The sequence below is a fragment of the Mercenaria mercenaria genome, chromosome 12 (assembly GCF_021730395.1).
Source record: "Mercenaria mercenaria strain notata chromosome 12, MADL_Memer_1, whole genome shotgun sequence".
Classification (NCBI taxonomy): domain Eukaryota; kingdom Metazoa; phylum Mollusca; class Bivalvia; order Venerida; family Veneridae; genus Mercenaria; species Mercenaria mercenaria.
This window is the reverse complement of record NC_069372.1, coordinates 72,613,635-72,628,706: the sequence shown is the minus strand read 5'-3', so window position 1 is coordinate 72,628,706 and position 15,072 is coordinate 72,613,635. Positions and strand designations below refer to the sequence as shown.

At 38.1% G+C, this 15,072-nt stretch overlaps 1 protein-coding gene across 2 annotated transcripts in view; it reads left to right on the top strand.

Annotated features, from left to right (window-relative positions):
- The first annotated feature begins 283 nt into the window (after window positions 1–283).
- The window catches only part of LOC123534763 (putative transporter SVOPL), a 146,662-nt gene continuing 131,873 nt past the window's right edge, over window positions 284–15,072 (top strand). Inside the window, exons 1-3 of one of the 2 annotated variants that reach the window (XM_045317171.2) lie at window positions 284–524; window positions 4,983–5,074; window positions 7,189–7,361. In XM_045317171.2, the coding sequence (XP_045173106.2) occupies window positions 5,011–5,074; window positions 7,189–7,361 (237 nt within the window). In that variant the 5' untranslated portion in view covers window positions 284–524; window positions 4,983–5,010. The remainder of the gene's footprint in view (window positions 525–4,982; window positions 5,075–7,188; window positions 7,362–15,072) is intronic. The other variant, XM_045317170.2, reaches the window with a different exon arrangement.

Here is a 15,072-nt window from a genome sequence, read left to right as displayed (position 1 = left end):
CCCCACTTTGGCTTAAAAAAATTGTCTTTAACGGCATGCCTGGTGACATACCGGGAGTCTATAATGCTCTTTTACATAGCGTAATGCTCTACTGTGCCCGAAAGGGCGGCTGGACCCTTATTAAACATAAACACTGACTGACTGTAAAGATAGATTAGAATCGGAATGATTTATTGCAAAACCGTGTTTAAATACTATTTATACACGATGGATAGTTATTACGACCAACGTATAGCCGCCTATTGTGTATAAATAGTGTTCAAACACGGTTTGCTGAAATTATTTCTTAAATCAAGTGGCGGTTCAATCTAGAGTTTGATTCATTTCACATCACAATCAAGTAGCGGTTCGACTGATTCGGTCACATGTTTTCATTATATTTTAATGGGAATAGAAAACGCACCCCGGTTGTCTTGAGACAGTCCCCAAAACATGCATCTTAAGAAAGCTTGAACAGCGAACAGAAAGCGTCTAGTGACTGGCGCAGAACAGGTGGCAATATATAAAAAAGTTGTGAAAAAATTGTAAGTAAACTAGTGTTGCATATTTTGGACCAGTTATAACTTATTACACTTTTACTCTGAATGAATGATTCTGCAGCGTAGACCATAGTGAAATTGCATAAACGTAGAAATTTTTTCGAAGTGACATGACAAACAGATGGCACCAGAGGCTGAGGCTGAGTCCTGATAGTGCTAATTTGGCTGACTTGGGAGGTTAAAACTTCATAATTTAGCCCCCATTTCCCCTCTCCTCCCTTGCCAAATGTCAGAAATATAAAAGACATTGAGCATATTTGTCAATCATTATATATTTGTTTTCAGGGCTCTAGCTAGGTCCCAATTTTTGGGAGAAGTCACTTCTCCCTCAAGCTGATTTAGGGAGAAGTGGGGAGACTTTAGGGAGAAGTGGGAACTTTAAGACTTTCTACCGCAATGATGTTGAGTGATTCGAAAGGTGGCTGTAATTTTCTTGTTTCTTGATAAAAAACATTGATGTGACCATTCATTTTCTTAGTTAGATCATTTCCAATACAGTGGTTATCGTTTTGTTACAAAATTCTGAAAAAAGTCGTTTTCAAAATTCAAGCCGATGCTATAAATGTAACCCGCCGAATTTTGGTTATATCTTGTACATGTATGAAGTGTTTATTATTAACAGCAGCAAAGAAGTAGAAGTGTATTTATTTTTTATAGCTCTTTGCACCGAGTCATTCACCGAGAAATGTCAGTATCTCACTCGAAATATAAAACTGAAAGTAAAATGTGTACAGTAATCTAGAAATACATATTCAAATAAATTCATCGATGGAAGTCAATTTAACGTAGTTAATACATTACATGTCGTTCTTTTATCATAGGTAACAAATAATTGTGTACCATATTCAAATTAATCGCATGGTTAATCAGCAGTTGGGTTTTTTTAGCACTCGAACCTGTTGACAATTAACGCGAAGTGTCAAAGACGTAAGCGCGGCGCTGATTGGCTTAACACAATAGACTCTGGTGTATCGGATAATTTGATTCGCTTTCACACTTCTCGGGATAATCTCGCAAGTACCTGAGGTAGGCGGAGCTTAAATTATGCTGCCGGCGTGTGTTTGTGTATTCGACACTCATTATGACACGGTGCAAATTGTCAACAGTCTGGGTAGCAGTAATTAGCGAATGCGGAAATCAAAGAAAATCGGGCGACTTGCATTTCGCTTTGAGGTTAGATCTAAGCGAAGTTTGAAGTTCTAGAGCGCCTATTTCGCTCAAGTCGCCCAGTCGCGAGAGCCCTGGTTTTGTTACAATTCAACAAATTTTAAAAATGGAAGTGGCTAGCGTACGATACTGCTAGTCCAACTAATTTGAAGCGATCCTAGGAAATATTGAGATAATTTTTTCATTTGGGCAACATCCCCACTCGCGTCAAACACTCGAAAGATCAAAACAGTTGAAGCAATTTCCGATGAAATTTTCACCGCTGCCGACACTTTACATGCTATTTACATGCTACAGGTTTAAATGCCGATTACATCACGAATTGGCCATGAATTCAAATAAAACTTACATGTATCAAAAGGGGATTCAATTCCTAAACTATCAAATGATATCCAAAATTACGAATATTCTGGTGATTTAAACCTAAGTATGTACTGTACACTATTAAAGTTTACCATGTATACACGCAAATATATGCGCAAGCTATAAAACCGATAACTTTACATGACTGTATACTGTGATTCATCCTCCATTATTTTGGTCCTTCAAAGTTTAGACATTTAGATTGCCAGTCACAAATATAAAACAATCTGTACGTCGAATTATTTTGACTAACGATACTGCTTGGTGACCCAGATTCGGACAATTTTACAACCTTTTCAGCTGTCACATTTTCATTTTTAATGCAAGATCCATGAAATGTTACCTGAATCAAGTTCAGTTCTTCGGTGTCACAAAACGTGAATTTGTTTGTGTCTGAAAATAAAACTGAATGCGTCACTGAGGCCCGAAAGAGGTATGTAAATTTAACGTTTTTAGTGTGTTGTACAGAAGGAAAGCGAAAAAGACATGTTTACCTTGTTTACTTTCAACTATTAATGTTTGATGTAAGGCTGTAGAGAGTTTAAAGAAATTCAGCTGGCCTATATACGAGACATACGAAATAAAATAATGGTCATTATCGTCTGGAAAATTTTATTCAAGCCTGGCACTATCTACCCATATTGACCATTTTAAAACACGCAATTTTCTCATCTGCATTTAGCACATTATAGATGAGTACCCCTTGAATAATATTGAGGCCTCAAAACAGGTATGCGCATGCCCACTGAAAGCATATGCAACTTCCCCCAGCAAGAGCTGTGACAATAGTTCGTGAACAAATGTAAGTATTCTACTTTTGTACTCGCCCGCTTAGCTCAGTAGGTAGAGCGTTGGTATGCGGATCGCGGGGTCATGTGTTCGATCCTCAGGCGGGGCATATGTTCTCCATGACTATTTGATAAACGACATTGTGTCTGAAATCATGAGTCCTCCACCTCTGATTCATGTGGGGAAGTTGGCAGTTACTTGCGGAGAACAGGTTTGTACTGGTACAGAATCCAGGAACACTGGTTAGGTCAACTGCCCGCTGTTATATGACTGAAATACTGTTGAAAAACGGCGTTAAACCCAAATCAAACAAACAAACAAACTTTTGTAAGTTTTACTTACCGATTTGCAATTGTTGCAATGGATGTTTCACATAAAGCAAGCATCTGTGTACTTGTAAACAAATGATCAAAAAGAACGCAAAAATGAGCATTTACGCGATTGGCCGTGTTTCTGGGTCGTCTAAAATTCTGGGTCGCCAACCAGTAGAGGTCTGGTAACTGGACCTCTAGACCGGGAGTCTAGACATCCTGTAATCAATATACTATTATGTACTGTATTTATGTACTGTATAAATTTGCCATACTGGTATGGCTCATCGGGATGACTTATTTTATGATTTAATATTTTATAGTTGTCATGCCTCTAAGCCTTACTGCATTTTACTGTTAGGAAAACAAAGACGTTAAAAATAAAAAAAAAAGTCATAAAATACTAGTTAGACTTACTTGCTGCAATAAACCAAATATTAATATTCATGTAGAAACTTCAAATGGGTTGAATATAACTCATAGTTTCAAAAACGAGACTTAAATCTTCGGAAATATGCAGAATAAGTTTGGATGTGACAGGACAGTAGCAGTACTGTATTACTGTCATCGGACAAGTATAAGATGCATATTTTCTTACTGAGATTTTGGTCAGGAAGGCCTGGTGCGACCTATACACGGGTATAGAACAAGACCACATAGTGATTCTAATTGCTCTAATTCATTTCACTCAAACAAGCATAAATTATTGATAACCTCCAAGCATACACCTTTAAATAAACAAGAAACAACAGTATATATTTAGGCCTGAGGTCGCCTGGGAGCCGTCTTTATCTGTTAACCCAGCCCTAACAATCTCAGATTCTGAACATACATTAATATCATTACATTAAGCTGAATATACATATACTGAAATACACCTGAATGAAATCTTTTTAATCTTAAATGCAGCCAAACCTTGAATGTACCTAATTTTCATAAAACAATTAAACTGGTTATTACTCAGTTTCCTATTTTGTTGTTAAACTGTCATTATTACCTGAACCAAAAGATTTTTAGAAACCAAAGTCGGACTGCAGAAAGTGGGGCACGCAACCCTACTCTTGTCTTCGGCGAGGGACGTGCGACATCAGAAAAATGCCATATCCTTCAAGAGGATTCCTTACTCTCATGCTTTGGAACTACCGCGAGTAAGTTTGCCTGTCCGACAATTCCCTAATTTTGAATTCAAATTAAGTTATAAAATAAAGTTCTATACGTTCCCAAAAATGGAAAGCCAACAGTAAAATTAGCATGTAAAGAACGATCAGATTAAATAATCTGTAAAATAATACAATATGACAAAATAAGAATAGCTAATCCAGCATGCCTTCGATATAGGTAGTTCATAATCCTGGTAATTTTACAATAAGTATTCTGAAATTCGCTTAAAGGTTCTTCTAAGAAATTTTCTGAAAATATAATACATAAGCACTTGACATATATTGCACAAAATGGGTAATGTCTATAATTGGAACTGATAACAAATGTAACTAAATGGATCATATGTAATCTTCAAAACTATGAACAAGTTTAAACCAATATAAATAAAAAGGTATAGGATTTGTGGATGTTAAGGAAAACGAAAATATAATCTTCTTATAGTTTCGGAAACTTAACAACTCGACAGCTCTGACACTCGAATGATTGTCAGATCATAAGCCCATGCAAAATACCTGCCAAAACTGTTTACACAGTACACACGAAAATCACTGAACTATGTTATACATATATATGTATTCCCGCCGATAATAAATATATTCAGTTACACTCTATCTTCTTAATTGCTAAAGTTAAGATTTCTTTCTTTTTCCAGATAAAGAGAGTAAAAAAGAATCTCAGATATGGCTAAGCAGAGAGTGAAATATTCCAAACTGGAATCTGTTGGCTCTGGCAATGTGGATGATGGTAAGTGTGATTGTTCCATGTTCCAGAATGTTTCCAGCTTGTATAGTTAGCTCAGGTAGATTATGATTGTTCTGTGCTTCCAGAGTCTCTACAGCTTACCCAGTTAGCTCATTTGCAGGAAGAGTATGATTGTTCTATGCTTCCAGGTTAGCTCAAGTGGAGTATGATTGTCCCATGCTTCCAGAATGTCTCCAGCTTGCTGTGTTTGCCCAGGTAGAGTATGGTTGGCCATAATGTCCTCAGCTTGCCCAGTTAGCCCGGGTAGAGTATGATTCTTCCTTTGTTCCAGAATGTCTCCAGCTTGCCCAGTTAGCTCAGATAGGGTGTGCTTGTTCTGTGTTCCAGAATGTGTCCAGCTTACCCAGTTAGCTCAGATAGGGTATGATTGTTCCTTTGTTCCAGAATGTTATCAGTTTACCCAATTAGTTCAGGTAGAGTATGATTGTTCCTTTGTTCCAGAATGTCTCCAGCTTGCCCAGTTAGCTCAGGTAGAGTATGATTCATCCTTTGTTCCAGAATGTCTCCAGCTTGCCCAGTTAGCTCAGTAATGGTATGATTGTTCCATGTTCCAGAATGTCTCCAGCTTGCCTAGTTAGCTCAGATAGGGTGTGATTGTTCGATGTTCCAGAATGTCTGCAGCTTGCCCAGTTACCTCAGGTAGGGTATGATTCTTCCTTTGTTCCAGAATGGCTCCAGCTTGTCAAGTTAGCTCAGTAAGGGTATGATTGTTCCATGTTACAGAAAGTCTCCAGCTTACCCAGTTAGTTCAGATAAGGTATGATTCTTCCTTTGTTCCAGAATGTCTCCAGATTGCCCAGTTAGCTCAGATAGGACGTGATTGTTCTGTGTTTAGAATGTCGTCAGCTTACCCATTTAGCTCAGGTAGAGTATTGTTCCATGTTTCATGATGTCCTCAGCCTGCCCAGCTAGCTCAGGTAGAGTATGATTGTTCCAGAATGTCTCCAGCTTGCCCAGTTAGCTCATGATTGTTCTGTGTTCCAGAATGTCCTCAGCTTGCCCAGTTAGGTCATGTAGAGTATGATTGTTCCTTTGTTCCAGAATGTCTCCAGCTTGACCAGTTAGCCCAGGTAGAGTATGATTGTTCCTTTGTTCCAGAATGTCTCCAGCTTGCCCAGTTAGCCCAGGTAGAGTATGATTGTTCCTTTGTTCCAGAATGTCTCCAGCTTGCCCAGTTAGCCCAGGTAGAGTATGATTGTTCTATGCTTCCAGAAATTGTTCAGCTTGCCAAGTTAGCACAGGTAGAGTGTGATTGTTCTGTGCTTCCAGAGTCTCTACTGCTTACCCAGCCTGCCCAGGTAGAGTATGATTGTTCTATGTTGCAGAATGTTTCCAGCTTGCCCAGCTAGCCCAGGTAGAGTATGATTGTTCTATGCATCCAGAAATTCTTCAGTTTGCCAAGGAAGCTCAGGTAGAATATGATTGTTCTGTGCTTCCAGAGTCTCTAAGGCTTACCCAGTTAGCTCAGGTAGAGTATGATTGTTCCTTTCTTCCAGAATGGCCTCAGCCTGAACAGTTAGCTCAGGTAGAGTATGATTGTTCTGATGCTTCCAGAAATTCTTCAGTTGCCAGTAGCTCAGGTGAGAATATGTTGTTCTATGTCCCAGCTGCCTCTAGGGTCATTACCAGAGTTATGCACATTAGGTAAGTATGATTGTTCCTTTCTTCCAGAATGGCCTCAGCCTGAACAGTTAGCTCAGGTAGAGTATGATTGTTCTGTGCTTCCAGAATGTCTCCAGCTTGCCCAGTTAGCTCAGGTGGAGTACAGTTGTTTCATGTTCCATAATGTCCTCAGCTTGCCCAGTTAGCTCAGGTTGTTCCATATTCCAGAATGTCTCCAGCTTGCACAGTTAGGACATTACATCTAAGGTCATTGTCTGCATGCTCTGTGTGAACCTATCAGATACATATTGAGAGCAGGTTGAAACTGGTAAGGAATCCAGGATCATTGGATAGAGTTGCTGATGTCTGTAACCATATGGAAATACTTTAAAAAACAGCTTTGAACTCTTAACAAAAACGGAGTTCTGTAGTATCATTTATTGAAAGGTGATAATACAAATCATGTGAAAATTTGAATATTTGAAATATTTCAGACCTGGAGACAGTATCGTTGATGCATGGTGTGTCTAGTGATGAAGATGATGTTGAGTTATATAAGCTTGCTAATGGTGTCCGACCACCTACATTCACAGCTGAGGAAGGTGTGGAAGCTATTGGTTTTGGTCTCTTCCAGGTGCGCCTGTACATCATCTGTGGCCTCTTCACGGTAAGTTGGGGAAAATGAAAAAAAAAACATGTGAAAATGTTGGAAAACTTCAAACCGCTATGAATAGCTGTAGCAGGCTTTCTGATGATACAAGGTACACACACATAGTGTCTACCGACAGAGGGATATAGATTTGGCGTCATCCGTCCTTCCGTTAGTCTAGTCTGTCTGTCATCCATCCACCAACACGTTTCCTCAAATGATATCTCCTTTTAAACTGTGTTGTGGAAGTTGATGAAACTTGGCTTGGATTTTTCTTGGGTGTTCTTCTTCCAAAATGTTTCAAACTGTTTGGTTGCACATAGGGGCTAACAGAACTAAAAATAGAAAAATCTTCAAAGAACATCTAAATTGTTGGTCCTGTCTTTGAATAATTACACACAAATGGCCCTTATGTAACACTCTACATTAACCAGATTCATAAAAAAAACATGGCTGCCAGGGGTAGTGATCACTTTTCCATATATGTATATAGTAGAAACTTTAAAAACCTTCTATGAAACAACTGCCATGATTTTAAAATAATTTCACACAAATGGTCCTTGTGTGACCCTCTACCAAGATTGTTCAGATTATTTTGGTTCCTGAAAAAACATGGCCTGGGGGGCATGGTCACTTTTCGCTATTTGTATATAGTGGAGTCTTAAAATCTTTTGTATTAAAACTGCTAGCCTGATTTGAAATAATTACGCACAAATGGTCCTTGTGTGACCCACTACCAAGAGTGTCAAGTTATTTTGATTCGTCAAAAAACATGGCTGTCAGGGGTGTGGTCACTTTTTCCTATATATTGTGACATCTGTGACTACACACAAGTTTTCGTAGTTTCATATCAAATATTCATGCCTGATTTATAAACATTGTTGGATGTCTTACAGAAATACTGACATCTTATTTTGGCTAATACATGTATGTTTACAATTATTTTTAGCTATCAGACCGGATTTGCTACCATCTATTTTGTATTTATGAATCTTCAGACCTCGCAATCAGTATTACCTAAAGTAAGTATTCATTATTCCTGTCTGTTCTAGACCACTTGTAGTGACTGTCATCGCGTGGAATGACTTATTTTTGCTAATTTGTTCTCGTACACAAACGTCAACTTTCCATTTCTCACATGTCTTTATCTGCGCATGTGTTGATTGATTATCGCTGTCAGTTTAACGTGCGGCTTTGCAAAATTTTATGCGGGTATCTTTACCGGCTCTTTTAAGTTACTGCGCATGTGCATCGGCTCTGAGAGTTTGATCACCGGCTCAGTTGCATGCACTGTGCATGTGCACTGGCTCTGAAAGTTCGGCCACCGGCTCAGTTGCATGCACTGCGCATGTGCATCGGTTCGGACACGGTAACTGCACATGCGCGTCACCGGCTCGGAACGCCCAAAACAGTTCTTGGCAGTCGCCTTCTAGTTTTCCTATCGTAGAGCAGCATTTTTGTCTAACTCTTAAATACTTAGAAAAATTACGTAAATTTACAGAAATTTAGGTAAAAGTTTAACAATTTAAACATCTTAAAGTGTTTAAATCATCTAGTAAATTTTTACACCCGGTTATTTTTGGGCATTTTCCAAATTTATTGACACTTTAGAAATCGCAAGGACTTTGTTAATTTTTGAGGTCTGACAGCTTATGTTTTGAATAGGAACATATTTCTAATTTATCTTTGATCAATTAATGCACCTTTGAATTAAATTGTTGATGAAATAAATTATTTTAACTGTTATACGGTGTAATCATTTGCGTTCAAACTGCGACTCTAGTCTGTGACAGAACGTTTTCTTTATGGAGCCAACCAACAGGAAATGTGTGATCATTTTTTCTTTTAATTTAAGGGGCATGCTTGCATTTCACATGAATATTTCTAACACAGTTATATAATTAGACATTGATGCAAGAATAAAGTTAAATTTTGTCAGATTTTTATTAGAAAGAGCGATTATTATGATGTATTCATGTTTCCAAGTGGCAGTTTTTGCCTCGTTAGCCCACCATCATCAGATGGTGGGCTATTAAAATCACTCTGCGTCCGTGGTTCGTCCGTCCGTCATTCCGTCCGTCCGTCCGTCCGTTAACAATTTCTCGTTATCGCATCTCCTCAGAAACTACTAGGGGGATTTTGACCAAACTTTGTCAGAATGATGTATTGGTACCCTAGTTGTGTCCCCCTGAAAATCAGACTGGTTCAACAATTTATGAATGAGTTATGGCCCTTTGTTTATTTCTATATTTTACATAGATTTATATAGGGAAAAACTTTGAAAACCTTCTTGTCCAAAACCACAGAGCCTAGGGCTTTGATATTTGGTTTGAAGCATCATCTAGTGGTTCTCTACCAAGATGATTCAAATTATTTCTCTGGGGGTCAAATATGGCCCCGCCCTGGGGGTCACATGGTTTATATAGACTTATATAGGGAAAAACTTTGAATAACCTCTTGTCCAAAACCACAGGGCCTAGGGCTTTGATATTTTGTATGTGACATCATCTAGTGGTCTTCAACTAAGATTGTTCAAATTATACCCCTAGGGTCAAATATGGCCCCGCCCTGGGGGTCATATGGTTTACATAGACTTATATAAGGAAAAACTTTGAAAATCTTCCTGTCCAAACCACAAAGCCTAAGGCTTTGATACTTGTAACATAGCATCATCTAGTGGTTCTCTACCAAGTTTGTTCAAATTATCCCCCTAGGGTCAAATATGGCCCCGCCCCGGGGGTCACATGGTTCATATAGACTTATATAGGGAAAAGCTTTTAAAATGTTCTTGTCAATAACTACAACATTCAAATTTGGACCACATGTATATTTTTGAGTGGCAAGGTGAACCTTGACATGAGTTGACCTTGATTTTGACCTAGTGACCTACTTTCACATTTCTGTAGCTACAGCCTTCAAATTTGGGCCACATGTATAATTTTGAGTGGCAAGATGAACCTTGACATGAGTTGACCTTGATTTTGACCTAGTGACCTACTTTACATTTCTCAATAGCCTTATTGACAGCCTTCATATTGATTTGGTGACCTCTTTTGCATTAGTTATGTTTGTGTACCGAAAATGAACTTTGACCTTAAGATTGACCTAGTGACCTACTTTCACATTTTTAAGGTACAGGCTTCAAATTTGGACCACATGCATAGTTTTGTATTCCGAAATAAAATTTGACCTTGATTTTGACCTAGTGACCTACTTTTACATTTCTCAAGCTATAGCCTTCAAATTTGGACCACATGCTTAGTTTTGTGTACCGAAATGAACTTTGACCTTTACATTGACCTAGTGACCTACTTTCACATTTTTGGAGGTACAGGCTTCAAATTTGGACCACATGCATAGTTTTGTATTCCGAAATAAAATTTGACCTTGATTTTGACATAGTGACCTACTTTTACATTTCTCAAGCTACAGCCTTCAAATTTGGACCACTTGCATAGTTTTGTTTACCGAAATGAACTTTGACCTTAAGATTGACCTAGTGACCTACTTTCACATTTTGTAGCTACAGGCTTCAAATTTAGACAACTTGCATAGGATTGTGTACCGAAGCAAACTTTGACCTTGACATTGACCTAGTGACCTACTTTCACATTTCTCAAGCTACAGCTTTCGAATTTGGACCACATGCACAGTGTTGTGTACAGAAATGAAATTTGACCTTGAGCTAATCAAGAAGTCTTGAAATTTGGAACACTCAAAAATGGCACATTGGTGGGCGTCAAGATCACTCTGTGATCTCTTGTTTTAGATAGCACTGTGCAGGTAACTTGCCAGTATCCTTTATTTAATCACTAATTCTGATTTTAGCAAACTTTTCTTCAAAATTATCATTTCAATATCCAGGCTCACATCCAGCTTAAAGTGTACTACAGGGATTACCCATGAATTTCTAGCTCGACTATTCATAGAATAGTAGAGCTATTGGACTCGCCCATGCGTCGGCGTCCGCGTCTGCGTCTGCGTCCGCATTGGCGTCCGCGTCACGATTTGGTTAAATTTTTGTATGTAAGCTGGTATCTCAGCAACATACATGCCATAATTTTTCAGGACATTTCCGGGATTCTGAGTTAAAATTTCCGGAATTTTTACCCTTTGTCCGTGACATACACCGTGACATTAGTATTCGTCTGTTTCATGCATAAATATCATAAAATTACATGTAGTTTCCGGAGATAAACATTATTCACTCGCTTAGGAATAACTTGCTGCACGTGTCGTCTAGCTTTCTAAGGGAGGTAAATAGGGTAATTCATGTCTGTAGTTCGGCATGTGAATTGGTTGCGTTCCCGAGGTGAACGGAATTAGGAGACTTACTACATACGAAGAATTAACCTGGTCATCGTGATTTAGAATCCAGCTTATTTGGTATCATTTTAAAGCTTAAACGTTTATTTAATCATTAATAAAATGGAATCCTCAAAGGAATAAAATAAATCTTTTAAGATAAAATCGATATAAAATACTTCGGGTTGGGTCAATTTTCATGGATCGGTCGGCAAAGGCATTCAACAGTTAAAATTTTAATTTAGAGTATGTTTGACAATCAATCTACATTTTAAAAGATTACAACCTTTTAAAATAATTATCGTTTAATTGACCGTTTTCAGCCATTTCTTCCATAAAGGCTACATGTAGCTTCACTGCCTACGTGCTAAAAACAACGAGATTTTCGGCTATTGTTCCTAATATTAAATTATCATAAAACTGTTATTTATTGCATAATTCTGTCAATTTATAATCAGGGTCATCAAAATAGCTGACTGTAAATTAATCTGGGTCATCAAAAGATTGCGGGGCCGTTCAATATGAGTGTTGATCGGAGCTGGCTTAATCTACATGTGTCCCGCTCGAGGGCATGAAACTGTTTCGGATAATTAGGAATAAACAATGTGACACCGAGGACTGTTTATTGTGTTTCATTAATGTAAAATTCAACAAGTTATAGACCAAAAAACTAGTTTTTGGGGGGGTTATTTTTGTTTTCTGTATTTTTAAATTTCCGGGACATTTCAACACTGTCCGGGACACCAGGAGGAGTATGTCATTTCCGGGACAATCCCGTATGACATGTATGCTCAGCAACCACTTGTGGGAATGGATTGAAACTTCACACACTTATTCACTGTGATAAACTGACTTACATTGCACAGGTTCCATAACTCTATTTTGCTTTTTTACAAAACTATGCCCCTTTCTTGACTTAGAAATTTTTGGTTAAGGTTTTGTATGTAAGCTTGTATATCAGTAACCACTTGTGGGAATGGATTGAAACTTCACACACTTATTAACTGTGATAAACTGACTTGCATTGCTTAGGTTTCATAACTCTTTCTTGCTTTTTTACAAAATTATGCCCCTTTTTCGACTTAGAAATTTTTGGTTAAGGTTTTGTATGTAAGCTGGTATCTCAGTACTCACTAATGGGAATGGATTGAAACTTCACACACTTGTTCACTGTCATGATCTGACATGCACAAAGCAGGTCCCATAATTCTATTTTGCTTTTTTACAAAATTGTGCCCCTTTTTCAACATAGAAATTTTTGGTTAAGTTTTTGTATGTAAGCTGGTATCTCAGTATCCACTAATGAGAAAGGATTGAAACTTCACACACTTTTTCAATGTCATGATATGACATGCAGTGCAAAGGGTCAATAACTCAACTTCGCATTTTACAAAATTATGCCCCTTTTTCAACTTAGGAGTTTTTTGTTAAATTCTTATATGTAAGCTGGTATCTCAGTACCCACTTATGGGAATGGATTGAAACTTCACACACTTGTCCACTGTCATGAGCTGATAAGCACTGTGCAGGTTCCATAACTCTGTTTTGCTTCCTACTAAATTATGCCCCTTTTTTCGACTCGTATTCATTCAATCGACAAAGGCTGTTGAATGGTCGAGCGTTGCTGTCCTCCGACAGCTTGTTACTGATTAAACTCCGATTTCAGTCTATTAGCAGTCATGTCCTTAGTGTTACATTGTTATATTATGTTGTTACTTTCAAGGCAGCAGATTCTCAGGAGATGATGTCATTAGCATTTCTGTCTCATTACGTGTTACATTGTTACATTCTTGTTTAATATTTCAGTCAGAAGACTCTCTAGAGATAGTGTTATTAGCATTTCTGTCTCCAGTGTTACGTTGTCATATCCTAGTTTGATATTTTAGGCAGCAGATTCTCTACAGATGATGCTATTAGCATTTCTGTCTCCTGTGTTACATTGTCATATCCTAGTTTGATATTTTAGGCAGCAGATTCTCTACAGATGATGCTTTTAGCATTTCTGTCTCCAGTGTTACGTTGTCATATCCTAGTTTGATATTTTAGGCAGCAGATTCTCTACAGATGATATTATTAGCATTTCTGTCTCCTGTGTTACATTGCAGGGCCCTTGCTCTACTTTGGGGGAAGAGGTCCACAGCCCTCAGGTGGGAGAATTTTCGCGTCGTTTTAGCTAAAAGGGCAAATTTTTTATTGCCTTCAAAGAATAACATACTATGTACTGTAAGAACTATAACATGTATACCTTACTTTAATAAAGCTGTTTCTTTTTCTCAACATACTACTGGTAACTGCAAGATCATGTCAAGATCAGCTTTTTCAGAGGTCAAGGTATAGTGTTATTAATGCAACTTCCACAAACTTTATCTAAACAAGTACATTTATCATTACAGATTTTTAGCTCGACTATTCAAAGAATAGTAGAGCTATTGGACTCACCCATGTGTCAGCTTCCGCGTCCCGATTTGGTTAAGGTTTTGTATGTAAGCTGGTATCTCAGTAACCACTTGTGGGAATGGATTGAAACTTCACACACTTATTCACTATGATAAACTGACCTATATTGCACAAGTTCCATAACTCTATTTTGCTTTTTTACAAAATTATGCCCCTTTTTCGACTTAGAAATTCTTGGTTAAGGTTTTGTATGTAAGCCGGTATCTCAGTAACCACTTGTGGAAATGGATTGAAACTTCACACACTTATTCACTGTGATAAACTGACCTACATTGCTTAGGTTCCATAACTCTATTTACATTTTTAGCCCACCATCATCAGATGGTGGGCTATTCAAATCACTCTGCGTCCGTCGTCCTTCCGTCCGTCCGTTAACAATTTCTCGTTATCGCATCTCCTCAGAAACTACCTGGGGGATTTTGACCAAACTTTGTCAGAATGATGTATTGATACCCTAGTTGTGTCCCCCTGAAAATCAGACTGGTTCAACAATTTTTAAGTAAGTTATGGCCCTTTATTTATTTCTATAATTTACATAGATTTATATAGGGAAAAACTTTGAAAATCTTCTTGTCCAAAACCACAGAGCCTAGGGCTTTGATATTTGGTATGAAGCATCATCTAGTGGTCCTCTACCAAGATGATTCAAAATATTTCCTTGGGGTCTAATATGGCCCCGCCCCGGGGGTCACATGGTTTATATAGACTTATATAGGGAAAAACTTTGAAAAACCTCTTGTTCAAAACCACAGGGCCTAGGGCTTTGATATTTTGTATATGACATCATCTAGTGGTCTTCTACTAAGATTGTTCAAATTATCCCCCTAGGGTCAAATATGGCTCCGCCCCGGGGGTCACATGGTTTACATAGACTTACATAAGGAAAAACGTTGAAATTTTCTTGTCCAAACCACAAAGCCTAGGGCTTCGGCATTTGTAATGTAGCATCATCTAGTGGTTCTCTACC